The 14458-nt window shown below is 26.4% G+C and overlaps 7 protein-coding genes across 7 annotated transcripts; 4 read left to right on the top strand and 3 right to left on the bottom strand.

Annotated features, from left to right (window-relative positions):
* Positions 1 to 769: 769 nt before the first annotated feature.
* ENU1_197180 (exportin T, putative) lies at positions 770 to 3535 on the top strand (the record flags this gene model as incomplete). The annotated part of the gene is made up of 1 exon (XM_008862001.1): positions 770 to 3535. The coding sequence occupies one exon, from the start codon at positions 770 to 772 to the stop codon at positions 3533 to 3535; it is 2766 nt and encodes a 921-aa protein (XP_008860223.1).
* Positions 3536 to 3580: 45 nt separating this feature from the next.
* On the bottom strand, positions 3581 to 5422 carry ENU1_197170 (long-chain-fatty-acid--CoA ligase, putative; the record flags this gene model as incomplete). Its single annotated transcript, XM_008862000.1, has 1 exon — positions 3581 to 5422. The coding sequence occupies one exon, from the start codon at positions 5420 to 5422 to the stop codon at positions 3581 to 3583; it is 1842 nt and encodes a 613-aa protein (XP_008860222.1).
* Positions 5423 to 5826: 404 nt separating this feature from the next.
* ENU1_197160 (hypothetical protein) lies at positions 5827 to 6666 on the top strand (the record flags this gene model as incomplete). Its single annotated transcript, XM_008861999.1, has 1 exon — positions 5827 to 6666. The coding sequence occupies one exon, from the start codon at positions 5827 to 5829 to the stop codon at positions 6664 to 6666; it is 840 nt and encodes a 279-aa protein (XP_008860221.1).
* An 81-nt stretch (positions 6667 to 6747) lies between these two features.
* On the bottom strand, positions 6748 to 7581 carry ENU1_197150 (hypothetical protein; the record flags this gene model as incomplete). Its single annotated transcript, XM_008861998.1, has 1 exon — positions 6748 to 7581. The coding sequence occupies one exon, from the start codon at positions 7579 to 7581 to the stop codon at positions 6748 to 6750; it is 834 nt and encodes a 277-aa protein (XP_008860220.1).
* A 111-nt stretch (positions 7582 to 7692) lies between these two features.
* ENU1_197140 (FHA domain containing protein, putative) lies at positions 7693 to 8235 on the top strand (the record flags this gene model as incomplete). The annotated part of the gene is made up of 1 exon (XM_008861997.1): positions 7693 to 8235. The coding sequence occupies one exon, from the start codon at positions 7693 to 7695 to the stop codon at positions 8233 to 8235; it is 543 nt and encodes a 180-aa protein (XP_008860219.1).
* A 31-nt stretch (positions 8236 to 8266) lies between these two features.
* Positions 8267 to 9004, bottom strand: ENU1_197130 (hypothetical protein; the record flags this gene model as incomplete). The annotated part of the gene is made up of 1 exon (XM_008861996.1): positions 8267 to 9004. The coding sequence occupies one exon, from the start codon at positions 9002 to 9004 to the stop codon at positions 8267 to 8269; it is 738 nt and encodes a 245-aa protein (XP_008860218.1).
* A 376-nt stretch (positions 9005 to 9380) lies between these two features.
* Positions 9381 to 13166, top strand: ENU1_197120 (AMP deaminase, putative; the record flags this gene model as incomplete). Its single annotated transcript, XM_008861995.1, has 1 exon — positions 9381 to 13166. The coding sequence occupies one exon, from the start codon at positions 9381 to 9383 to the stop codon at positions 13164 to 13166; it is 3786 nt and encodes a 1261-aa protein (XP_008860217.1).
* Between the last annotated feature and the right edge of the window lie 1292 nt (positions 13167 to 14458).

Below are 14458 nucleotides of genomic sequence, written 5' to 3'. Positions count from 1 at the left end.
AATTGAAATAATTGGCAATATCTTCCTGAATAATCAGTTTTCAATTTTTTTCACATTACTTTTTGCATTTAGATCTCAAACTTATTATAAAATTATATATAATTGGCTCTTTTAAGTAAAATATAAAAGAAACAAACAGCCATTTTTTAATTTTTTTAGTTCTTTATTTTTCAAGTTTTGACTCTATTTTTTACTTATTTTATTTTTGTAAAAATTATTTTTTTTTTATTTTTTTTGGAGATGTTATTACTTATTATTTTTTTATTGATTCTAAAATATGAAATATAGTTTTATGGTTTAATAAGAAAAAATTTATATTTTGAAATAAATTTAAAATAATTGTCTGGTTAGTTTTTTTCTATAAATTAATATTATTCTATTTTGTCGAATAATTTCGGAAATAAGAATATCCATTACAATTATAAATATAGAATTATAAAAACCATAATTTTATCATTTTAATAATAATTCTTTTGATAATATTTAATAAAAGTTCATTATTGGGATGTGATGAACTTTCTTTCCCCAAATGAACGATAGTTGATTCAAAAGGGTCTACACACTCGGCCAGGGTGAATGTAGAATGTTTGATCCCATTCTTTTTTATAAAGAAATCAAATATTTAGCATTACAAAAATGTTAATAAATGCCTCAAAATTGAGATTTGTTATGAATCACATAATTAAAGAAATAAATAATATTTTATAATAAAAAGAATAATATAACAATAATAATATTATTGTTGACATCTTAAAAAAACAAATAAACTATGACACAAGAATTCATTAATGCTGTTGTACAATATACTACTGGTAGTTTACAAAATAGACAAGAAGCAGAAAGTTATTTAGTTCAATTAGAGACACAACCACAAGCATTTAATATTGGAATGTCTATAATCCAAGGTAATTATTCACACCCAAATCAACCTCAGATAACTCAAACCATTCTTTACTTTGCACTAAAACTTATTGAGTCATCAACAAAAAATGTTCAAAACTTTAATGGAATAACAAGAAAACAATTATCAATATCTCTTCTTGATTGGTGTTTAACTCAACCAGCTGGTATGGCAATGAAGAAAGCCATTCATACATCAATTAGTTTAATGATTGGTAATAATCAATTCCTTCCAAGTGAATGGCCAATAACCATTATTAATTTAAAAAATAAGGTAACAACAGAACTTCAAAGCCTAGTTATTATCTTAACACTAAAAGAAATAAATGATGAGTTAATTGAGAAATCTAAAGCTTTTTCTCAATTAACTGATCTTAGTAACAAAGTTAAAGATGCGTTTAGAGAAAATGGTGTAAAGGAAATTGTTGATTTCCTTTATCGTTGTATGACTAATGAACATTTAGTAAAAGATTCATTAGAATTGTTTGGGACATTAGTCAGTTGGATTGACATTTCGTTTTCAACCAATTCAGAGTTTGTACAAAGGTTATACAGTTATCTTAATTCTCCAGCCTTATTTAATCCAACAATATTTATATTCTCTGAGATTATTTCTAAAGGAATGGATCCTATGGTAAAATTGTCTTTAATTCATTCATTACAACTTATTAAATTCATTCCAATTCCAAATAATTCTAATGAAGACTCATTCACTTCCGTTTGTAAACTCTCTGGAGTTATTATTAATGAAATATTAGCTGCTACAGAAAGAAAATTTCCAGTAAAGGCTTTAGTAACTGGTAGGGTTCAAATACAACCAGAAGTATTTAACACAATCCAAGAAATGCTTTCAAGTAATTTTATTTTCTTTGTTAATCTCTTTCAACGATCATCATTAGATATGGCTAAAGAATTTTCAAGTGGAATTACTAAGGCAATTAATGATTTCTTTGCTCCTTTATTAAATAAATTTATTATACCAAATTCATTAGTTGAAGTAGAAAGTATATTACTACAAGCCTTATATTCTAAATATCAAATGTTCATTAAAAATGAATTCGATGATGATGGTAATAATGGATCTGATTTACTTAATTGTTTAAAAACTATTTATCGTGCTTCTTCTGATTTAGATCAAAGTTGTTTAGTCTTACAACAATTTTTACAACAATTAATGACATTTAATTTAAAGAACCCAAGTGTAGAAAGTGTTTCATGTCATGCATATTTTATATTACATTTTCCTGATAAATTAATGGCACGACCAGAGACTGTTCAATTTATGACTCAACACGTAACAACATTCTCACAACAATTTATTCGTTTTGTTGATATTGCTTCAGAACATTCTCCAATTTATCCAGCAATCTCAAGATTTTTAAAATATATCTCAGGAGATTGTTTATATGGAATTATCGAATACTCTATCGGAGTAGTTGAAAAAGGAAAATGTTTCTCAGAAATTAAAGACCTTGTCAGAGAAGCTCGTAGTAATGGAATGAATCCACGACAAGAATGGAGTATTAAAGTAGGACAAATAGTTAAAAATGTTGCTGAAACTATATGGATAAAAAGAAATGTAATAGAAACTGTTGATTTGTATAGTATATTATCTGACTTAACTGATAGTGGATTAAGTGTTGTTATTAAAGAAGTGTTTGGCCCAGAAATTGAACACTGCAATTCACTTGGAAATAATGGAGATATTCAATTTACTACACAATACATTGGTAGCAGATTAAAGAATGTTTCTGCATTTCTTAAGAAAAATGGGTTTACTAGTAGAAGAGAGTCATTTACATTATATAATGAATATTGTCCAATTGTAGAACGAATCATTAGAGGAGAAATTCAATGTGACAAAATGAATATTAAAAAGTATGTTGTTGATTTTGTTCAAATGTGGATTGAAGCAATTAATCCGGAATTTCATGTTATACCATCAATACAAGCAATGTCTAATTATTTAAATGAAAGTGTTAATGATATATTATTATTAGGAACATTAATGACTCATTTACTTAGTAAACAAAATAAATTAAATGTAGTAATTCTTGGAAATGAATTTAAATTTGTTCTTCAAGGATTTTTGAATAGTCTTGATGGAACAGATCAATTAAATGAAACAAGTGAATTATTTAGAGAAAAAATGGATATTGCTAAAGTAATCTTTTCTCTGATGACTTTTCCACCACAAATGTATCATGTATTTAATGAATTTGATTACACTATTTTCATCAAGAATATTATGTTTATTATTGAAAAGTTAAGATCAGATGAATTAGCTAAAATGATAGAAAAATATTGTATGAAATCTATTGAAATCTATTTAATGACAAATGGTGAAATTGGAAAAAGTATTGGAATTAATATTTGGTTACAATTATTTACTCAAATTATTAATAGAGTAAAACTAACAAAGAATTATGGAATGAGTTTTTGCATTGTAGAAGGATTTAAGTCTTTAGTTGGACTAATACAAAAATATCCCGTTTTAATAGAAATGATTAAATCATTCATTTCAACTTTACCTTCTGATAAACAACAATGGGTATCAATATTTTATTCAACACTAATTCAATGCCAAAATGTGACTGTACCACAAGTAATGAATTTGTTAAAAGGGTTTATTTGAAATACTCAGTTTAACTAAATGAATGTTTTAAAAAAAATATTTTAGTTAGTTCATATCATTAACTTTTGTCCTCATTTTGTCAATTTCAACAGCATAATGTTTCTTTAAATTTGCTCTTCTTAATTTCATTGAAGGAGTTAATAAATCGTTGTCTTCACTAAATGGAGTGTGTTCAATATAAAGAGCTCGTGGAATAGCAAATGATGGAATTCCTTTTTCATGAAGACTCATTGTGATCCATTCTAATAATTCTTGTTCTTTCATGTCACTTGCTTCTTTTGTTGGAACTACAACAGCAACAACAAAATTATCAGTAGACACTCCATGAACAAATGCTTGTGAAATTTTATTTGAAATCATTGCTTGTTCTACATTTTCTACAGCAACAAATTCTCCTTGTGCCAATTTAATTAAATTAGATCTTCTGTCAATAATACTAATTGTTCCATCAACATTTAATTTAACTATGTCACCAGTAATAAAAAATCCATCTTCAGTAAATGAATTTGCAGTGACTTCAGGTTGCTTATAATATTCTTTAAATAAATTATCTGATTTTATTTCTAATTCTCCTTGTGGTGGATCATTAGAAGTAAGATATCCCATATCTGGAACACTTCTAATTCTAAATGTTGTATGTAAGAAAGGAACTCCAATAGAAAGAATCTTTGGATCATTCAATCCAGGACATCCACAACACACTCCACCAAATGTTTCAGTTGATCCATACCCTTGAAGAACATGACAATTTGGTAAATTTTCTTTAAAATAATTATATATTTCCATTGTAATTGGTGCTGATCCATTGATAATTGATTTTAATTTCTTTCCAAGAAGATATGATGGTGGTGTGATTAATCTAGATACAAAATTAGATGATGCTATGTATGCGTCCATAGCCATTTTAATTCGTTGTAATACTCTTGGAACAGCAATAAGATGATCTGGTTGACAGTCTTGAATTTCACTAAGCAAACACCCAAGTCCTCCACACATAAAAGCGACTCTACCATATCCATAAACAAAAATATATGTAACTTCATGTTCAAATACATGAGCTAAAGGTAAATAACTATATGATGTTCTATTTAATGCAACATTGTCTTTATCAAATATATTCATTGAAGTAAAACAGTAAACAGCAGAATGGAAAGACTTATGAGTATGAACAACTCCTTTAGGATTACCTGAAGTTCCACTAGTAAAGAAAATAGAATAAATATCATCAACAGAAGGAAGGTCTGTTGGAGTTGGATTTGATTTACCAATTGATATAATATCAACAAGAGAACGAATGTCTAAATTCATAGGATTAGAATATGGAACCATCGAGTCAACATTAATGTATTTGAGTTGATGGGTTTTAGATTTTAATTCAGTGGATTTAGAAATAGTTTCAGATGAAACAACAATAAGTTCAATATCGGTTAAATCAATAATATAATTAATTGATTGAACTCCTAAAGTAGCATATAATGGAATAGGAATTAATCCAATTCTATGCAATGCTTGTGAAACAATAATCCATTCAGCTCTGTTAGGAAAAAATATACCAACCATTGATTTTTTAGGAAGATTGTATACTTTTTTAATTCCACCTGAAATGTTTTCTGCAAGTTCAAGAGCTTGTTGACCTTTGTACCAAGAAAACAATTGAGAGTTGATATATTTTCCATCAGATTGTTTTGTTTTATACCCTAAAATGTCTGCTGTTGGTAACTCATGACAACGGCGTTCAAACAACTCCCAAGATGTTTTTGATGTATAAGTTGCAAAAGAGTCTTTTCCTTCACGGTTATGGTAAAGATTACTTTTTGGTTCAATATAAATTAATTCCCCTTCTTTGTGGACATGATGCATTGATGTTTGTGTGTGTTGAACAGACATAGTCTTATGTTATAAGGTGGTAACTATTTTCAAGTTCATTTTAACCTTTCCCTAAAAAATAAATCACCGTAAATCACTGAAACGAAATCATGCCAAATTAATTCCAAAAAAATAACATAATTTTTTCTGTTTTTTATATTTCTATTTTTGAAACGATTCAAGAAAAGATGCACTGAAACTCACAAAAAAATCAAAAAATATGAAGTATGATAAGAATGGAAATTTTGTTTTTTTTTATGATAAAACTCAATAATCAATTAGAAGATCAAGAAAATAAAAAAAAAGAAAGTTATTTTTATGAGGTAATACTTATTATTTGAAATGAAGAGAAACAAAAAAAGAGAGGAATAATAAAGAAGAAAATAGATAAATAATATTAATAAGATGAACTGAATAGTCAGATGATGTCATTGGATGAGTCTTACTTACAAGCCATCATCTGTCAGATGAGGACAATTTCAGAAGTTATTAAATTAATCCAAGTATCTAAACGATGGAAAAAACAATGTTTTCTAGTTGAAGATGTAACTCCTTTCTGTGAGTCTAAACAATCTGATGAATTCTCTGAGGAAGAGTGGGAAGGAGAAGTTATATGTAGAAAAGATATTTCATTAAAAAGAGTTGTTCAGTTGTTTAAGAGATGCAAAAGAGTTGCTGTTAACGCAGAAGATATAGAACAATTTGATTGGGAAGGAAATTGTTTAAATAGGTATGATGAACAACTCGAGTCAGTTTCTGAAATTATTCTTCATGGTATTCTTACTTCTGATGATTTAATTGAAGAAATAGGTGAAAAAATAGTTGAAATTAATGTGACTATTTGTTATTATGATGACATTAATTTCAGTAGATTTCCAAATTTAAGAAAATGTCATATAGATCTGAATAATGAACCATTAAAAGTTGATCAATTATTCCCAAATGCACTTCAACCATTAAGTTTATTAAGAATTAATCACTGTAAAGATTATAAAAAGTTATATGGATTAATTCGATTTAAAAATTTTGAGAGGGTTATTATTGAAGTTGATGAAACTATTACAGAGGAAGAAATTAAAACTCTAGACCAATTCGCCATTCTTGTAACAAGACGATTTTTTGATGGAATGGATTCTAGAATATTAGCTTTAGATTGTGATTATTGCAATGATTGGGGTAATGAAGAAGGTAATGAAGTTTTTATCTTTAGAGCCCCAAGAGAAACCAACACCTCTAGTGTCATCGTTTCATCTAATCATAAGTAAACTGATGTGAATTTCAAACTATAATAAAAATGTTGTAATAAGATAATTCAATGATTTGGTGTATAATTTTGAGTTAATTATTTAAAACCATTCAATTGCAGTTAATGATTTTATTGTTGAATAGCCATCAGCGTTTGTATTGAGCAACGTAACAAGATCAAGTGTAGATGAATAATTTTCCTTAAATGGTTCTGATGGGATCCACAATTCTCTTGATTTCTTTATTAAGAAAAAAGAATTTATTACAACAACATCATCACCTGTATTTGGACAGATACATAATGAACACATCCAATTTTTTTTTAATGAAAAAGTATTTAATCCATTTTGTGTGATTATAAAAATAAAATGAGATTGATCAGTAACTATCACCCTATCATTTTGACTTGGTGGAGGAATGGTTGTTGAAGTAAAACTCCCAATCAATGAGTTATTTTCAGTTTTAATAAATATCATAACATTTGATTTGTTCATAATTTTGTTATTAAAAGAGTAACTGGTAAAGTCATCAGTATTACTTGAAAATAATAATTGGGTATGTTTCAAGTGAACTTTTTCCTGAAGTATTTTAATAAGTTCATCTGAAAGTTCATAACCAATAGTGGCTGATAAAATATTTTTTGTTTGAGTATCATTCATTTCTGTTTGAAGGATATTAATTATGTCTTCAACTTTCATATTTCTTTGTTTTATATATTCTTTTCCTTCTTCTTGTTTTTGTTTCAATTCATTTTCAATATTAGATTTTTTCTGAATAAATGTTTGAAATAACTCTTCCCTCATATCCATCTTTTTAGTTTCATTTAATAACTTTTGTAATTCAATTTCTTTTTTTAATCGTTCGATTTTTGATTTTTCTAATTCTATTTCCTTAAGTAGGAGTTGTCTTTTCATTTTGGTAGTTGTATCTTCCATAGTAGAACTTATTGTTATTGAGATTACAATGAAATTTTGAAGAAATAAGAAAAATAACTTTTTATTGAAATGATTTTCTACAAGAAAAAACTTAAAAATAAAAAGACAGAAATGCAAAAGAAAAAACCTCTTAATAGAGAATATACACAAGAAGAACTTGAACAAAGACGTCCAAAAAAACCGAAAATTAATATTGATGATTATAAACCATCTGGAAATCTATATAAAGGAATTAAAACAAAAGATGGAAGAAAAATTAATTATATTGAACCAAATGATGCTAAACTTCCAACAGAGTCATGGAGGTTTTATTGTTTCAAAGGTGACGAAGAAATAGAACATCCTTTTGTGATGAACAATAGAAGTTTTTATATCTTTGGAACTGATAAAGAAAATGTGGATATTGTGTTACGTCATCCTACAAATGAACCTCAACATGCAGTCGTTCAATTTAGATATCATAACAATGAAATTCTTCCTTATATCATTGACTTAAATTCTAAAGAAGGAGTATATTTAAATAAGAATAGAATTAAAGAAAACGTTTATATAGAATTAAGAAATGGAGACGTATTAATGTTTGGTCATTCAATCCGTGAATATGTATTGTTAAAAGAAAAACCTTTTCATCATACTCATCATCATTCAAAATAACATTTAAATGAAAAACATGATTTTAAAATAATCAATTTTTATCTTTTTTTGCATTCTTCTTCTTTTTATTATCTTTACTTTCAGTTTTTTTTGTTCTAGGCTTCTTTTCTTCAATTTCATCAAAAACATTATCTAAATCAGCATCTTCTTCCTCCTCCTCTTCTTCCTCTTCTTCACTCTCACTTTCATGCTCATTTTCTAATTCAGAATCTTCAAAAATATCCTCATCTTCTTCAAGAGCATCAGCTTCATTCTCATCATACACTTCTTGATCATCATCTTCTTCCTCCATTTCAAGTTCTAACTCTTTTTCTTCCTTTTCACGTTCTTCTAATTCATTTTGTTCTTCATCAATAAATTCAATAACAACATCTTCTCTTGGTCTTTTTGGTTCTTTCAAAAATTCAGCTAATCCATCTATTATTTCATCTCTTTGTGTATCTTCAAGCTTAAATAATTCTGCTAATGTTTTTACTTCTTCATCATTTCTTTTTAATAATGCAACTTTACATTTTTCTACTTGATCATCATTTTCAAATCCACAAAAACTTAAAATATTATTTAATCGTTCTTTTTGACTTCCTTGTCGTTGGTACATTAGTCGATGAATAAGTACAAGTATTTCATTAGATGCTCCACTAATTGCGTCACTTATAATTTTACTTGTACCAAGAACTATTCCTGGACCATGATATCTTTCTATTCCTCCAATTTGGCCTGTAGGAAGTCTTTCTGGAGCTTTTCTTTCTGATCTTGTTCTTCTTTTCATCTCAAGATATACTTATTTCAGTTTCATCATTCTTTTTCTTTTTTTTTCCATTATTAAATCGTATTTTCTCGGGATTCATCACTACTATTACCATAGATAGTTCTTTTTTTCTTAAAATTATGTTTTTCAGTTTTTTAGTTGAAGGGTTTGTTCTTTTTGTCTTTTCAAAATACCTTAAAAATTTAAACAAGCAGTTTTTCTTTTATTTTAAGAATAATACAAAAAGTTTTTTTTTGGTTGCAAAAAAATGAAAAGAGAAGATAAGAAAAAAGATAGAATGACAAGGAATAAATGGGTAAAATAAAAAACAATGATAATATAGTTACAGTCCAGAAACGAAAAAAAAAAGAAAAAAAGAACTTAGTAAAAATAAAAGATGAATAGTAGTATTGATTCAACATTCTTCAATGATTATGTTTATTTCACTATTACTCGTGCATATTCTTCAATTAGTAAAGAAGATAGAATTGCTGCAAAAAGTATTCAACAAGCAATATTATTGAGAAAGAAATATTTAAAATTTAGTGATGGAAGTGAAGTTTATCCACCTCACCATCATCTTTCTAATCAAGTTAATAACGATAATCATTCTTTATTAAAAATGAATGATGGAGTATTTCAGATAATTCAAAATAATGAAGCGATTATGTCAATTGTTGAATATAAACAATATTTATTAGATTATAAAACTTTATTAAATTTATGTGAAAGTAATAGTGTTAAAAACTTTGCAGAGCAACGACTAAATGAATTGTCAAGAAAATTTAGATTACATTGTTTATTAAATTCTCAAAAATCTAAAAGTCAAACATCCGTTGAAGACATTCATACAATATCTAAAATTGATACTCATATTCATGCTGCTGCATGTATGACTGAATCACAATTATTAAAATTTCTTAAAGAAAAAAATAAATCAAGTAAATCAGAATTTGTTGGATATTATACAACAGACTCAGGTGAAAAAGAATTAGAAACATTAGAACATATGTGTAAAAGATTAGGAGTTAATTTAGAAGAATTTACATTAAACCAATTAGGAGTACGTGCAGGTATTGAATTTTTTAATAGATTTGATGTATTTAATGCTTCATATAAAATTGCAGGAGAAGATTTATTAAGAACAGTATTTTTAAAATCAGAAAATTATATGCATGGAAAATATTTTGCTGAATTAATTCATAATGTTTTTGATATATTAAATGGTACACCAACACATTTAGAACTTAGACTAAGTATTTATGGAAGATCATTAGATGAATGGGAAAAATTAGCTGAATGGATCGATAGGTGGGATCTTAGACATCCACAAAATAAATGGATGATTCAATTTCCAAGAATCTTCCATGTGTGTAAAGGAGATAAAGAAGAATATACATTTGAAACATATATGAATAACTTATTTAAACCATTATTTGATGCATCTTTATATCCAGAGAAATATCCACAATTAGCAGAATTTCTTAGTACAGTATCTGGTTTTGATTCAGTTGATGATGAAAGTGCATTAGAACAAACAGTTGGTAACTTACCAAGTGCAAATGAATGGAAGAGTAAAGAAAATCCACCATATTTTTATTATATGTATTATACTTATGCAAATATTGCATCATTAAATTATTATAGAAAACAACGTGGAATGAATACTTTTGATTTTAGACCTCATTGTGGGGAATCAGGTCATATCCATCATTTAGCTGCAGCATATCTTACTGCTAAAGGAATTAATCATGGAATTAGATTAGAAGCATCACCTGCATTACAATATCTTTATTATTTAAGTCAGATTGGATTAGCTGTATCTCCATTAAGTAATCATAATTTGTTTCTTGAATATGGAAAGAGTCCATTTAATGATTTCTTTATGAGAGGATTAAATGTGTCATTATCATCTGATGATCCATTACAATTTCATAGAACACAAACACCATTAATGGAAGAATATGCTATTGCACAACAAACATGGAATTATATCACTGGAGATATGGCTGAAATAGCATATAATAGTGTATTACAATCAGGATTTACAGAAGAAGAGAAAGAATCTATGTTAGGAGAAAATTATCATAATTTTAGTGAAAAAAATTCTAATAAAACAAGATTAACACTTATTAGAAAGAATTATAGAGATACTTCTTTAAAGTTAGAAAGAGATTATATTGAAATTTTAAGTGATGAAAAGAAAATGAAAGAATCACATATTTTTGCTAATATTCCATATTCAATTATTGATGTTGTTTATCCAGAAAATGGAATGGAAGAAGAGATTGATGTTATTAGAAAATTAGAGTTTTGGTTAGATGTTAGAGAGAAATATCTTACTTACTGTGCTAAATTAAGAACAACAAGAAATAGTTTCTTTCATCCTAATGCACAAACAACAGAAGTTATTGCCTTAAATCAAGGAATATTTAATGTATATAATGAAGAAGCTATATGTGAAAATGATCATTATCATTTAGCAGAGATTTATTGTCAAGAATGTGGTAAAAGATTTTGTATTAAATGTTATAAAAAAACACATAAAGGAATTTATCATTCATTACTTCAATTAAATTGTAAACCTACATTTGATATTATTGATGATGAACAATTCTTTTGGGATTATAAAGCATTAAAAAAATTTTGTCAAAGTGGTCCAGCAAGAACGTTTTGTTTTAGACAAATGCATGTCCGGTCTGAATTATTTCAATTGTATCATTTACTTAATGAAAAAAGTGAAGACATGGAACAAACAGCATTAAAAACAGATTTTGAACAAATTACTAAAGTAGATACTCATGTCCATGCTAATAGATCATTTCATCCAACTGATTTACTTGAAATTATTCAAAGGAAATTAGAAAAAGAACCTACAAGAATAGTTAGAAAAGAATTAGAATTAAATGGTAAAATATATTATGATATAACATTACAACACCTATTTGATTTATTAGATATTAAACAATTTAATATTCATTCATTAAATGTTCAAGCAGATCCATCACTTATTTCTAGATTTGATTTATGGCTAAATAAATATTATCCATTTGGTCAATTAAAATTAAAAGAATTATTCCTTACAATTAATAATGATATTCATGGAGAGTATTTATGTGAATTATTAAAAAGTACTGTATTTGAACGATTAAAAGTATTAGAAACTATTAAAACTGAATATCGATTTAATTGTAGTGGAATGGAATTAAATGAAATGGAAAAATGGGCAAATCAAATTGTTGAATATGGGTTAATAGAGCCTGATAATAATTCTTATGTTATTTGTATTCCACGTATTTATTCTAGATGGAAAGAAGAAGGTTATATTAATAACTTCTCTGAGTTTCTAAGAAATATATTTAAACCTTGTTTTGAAGCAACATTACATCCAGAACAACATCCTAATCTTGCTAAATTTTTATCTAATTGTGGTGCATTTGATTGTGCAAGTGAAGAACTTTTACATGAAGAAGAAATTGATCCAAGAAATATTATAACACCTGATGAATGGAATATGGATGAAAATCCACCTTATGAATATTATTTGTATTATTTATATGCTAATATAACTGTTCTTAATGGATTTAGAAAAGAAAAAAAATTGAACACTTTTGATTTTAGACCGCACTGTGGACAAGCAGGTGATAGAATGCATGGAGCAGCTGCATTTTTAACTGCAAATTCTATTACTCATGGAGTTATGATTGATGGACAAAATACACTACAATACCTTTATATTTTAGCTCAAATAGGAATATCATCTTCCCCAATTCAACAAGCAGCACTATACGGAGGGGTAGTTGATCCATTTAGAAAAATGTTTGAACGAGGAATGAGGATATGTTTAAGTACAGACACACCGCTACATACTCATATTACAAAAGAGCCTTTAACTGAAGAATATTCATCTGCAATGAAAAATTTCCAATTAACACAAACTGATTTGGCTGAGATTGCCAGAAATTCTGTTATTATTTCATCATTTCCGCAAGAATATAAGGAAAAATGGATTGGGAAGGATTATAAATTACCTGGAATTGCTGGAAATGATTCAAGTAAAACAAGTATTCCCGATATGAGACTTGAGTTTAGACAAAGAATCATTGACAATGAAATTCGTACATTTGAGAAATGGCTAAAAAATTCAGATAATGTTATCAGAGAAAAAGCTGATTTTAATTAAATACATTTAGTAGTTTTGTTTACAAAAGAATAGTTTAGTATTTAATATATTGCCTTTAATTATTATTTTTGAGAACTAAGAAAATGAAGTAAAATCATTTCAAATTTAAATAAGTATTGTGAGCATTAATTCTAAGTAATTTTTATGATAGTATATTAAAGATATGGTTGATAAAATAGATTCTATTTTTATTTTTACTTACTTTAACAAATTCTTCTAATTCAAATCATATAAATATCAAACAAACCATAAAATAAGTATTTATCATATAGAATAATAAAAAATGAAAAATAAAAGTGACATGAGAATAAATAGATAAGATAATATTTATGTAATATATAATCTTTTTATAAGAATAAAGATTTTTGATTTATTCAAACATCTCTGTGTTTATATATCATTCGACTATTAATTAATCATTATTTTGTATTTTCTATGAATAATAAGAAAAATAAATTAATAGAAGACATTTTAAAAAACGAACAACAAGTGTAATAATAAACCATGAGTAAATTCATGTGAAAATAAAAAAGAATAAATCAAAGAAATTGTTCATAAATAAGTTCTTCCATTGCACATTAATAAAAGGACAACTTAATTTTTAAAATGTTCATTTATTATTTAAGCAGCTTCTATTGTCAGTTCTTTGTATTTTGTTATTTCATGATTGAATTAATTCTATATTTGAAACAGTTGATTTTGTTAGAGATTTAATAAACAATAAATTTTTTAATCATTTTTATTACTTCTTTTTCGAGTTTAATCCTTTTTTTATTTATTTAATCCTTCTTTTTCTTGACTTCTTATTATATTTTGTTCATCTTGTCTTTATTTAAAATTATTTATTTATTCATTTTTGCTTAATACATATTATCATTCAATGAATAGAATATCACAAGTAATCAAATTATAATGAATATGAAAAATTAAGAGTTAGATAAAGAAGTATAAAAAATGAGAATGAAATACAATTATATGATATATATGATGATTTGAAATAGAGAAAAAGGAAGATATTGTAGAGATAAAAAATGTAAGAAGATAGACAAAATAGAGATTATTATACAATAAAAATAAAAGAAGGAAGAAAGACAAAGATAAAATAATAAAAGTAATTAATTAAATGTTAATAGAAATAGTTTTTATTGTTTCTGAATCAGTAGGGACTAATCCCATCATTGAGTCTTCTAGTAGCTCTACGGAGTATGTTTGGTGGTGATTGAAGCAGTATTCTATAACATCAATCATGTTTTTATTACAAGGTTCTTCACTTCTTTAATGATGTTAATTTA

The sequence above is a fragment of the Entamoeba nuttalli genome, assembly GCF_000257125.1.
Source record: "Entamoeba nuttalli P19 unplaced genomic scaffold asmbl_9273, whole genome shotgun sequence".
Taxonomy (NCBI): domain Eukaryota; phylum Evosea; order Mastigamoebida; family Endamoebidae; genus Entamoeba; species Entamoeba nuttalli.
This window is presented reverse-complemented; position numbering and strand designations above follow the sequence as displayed.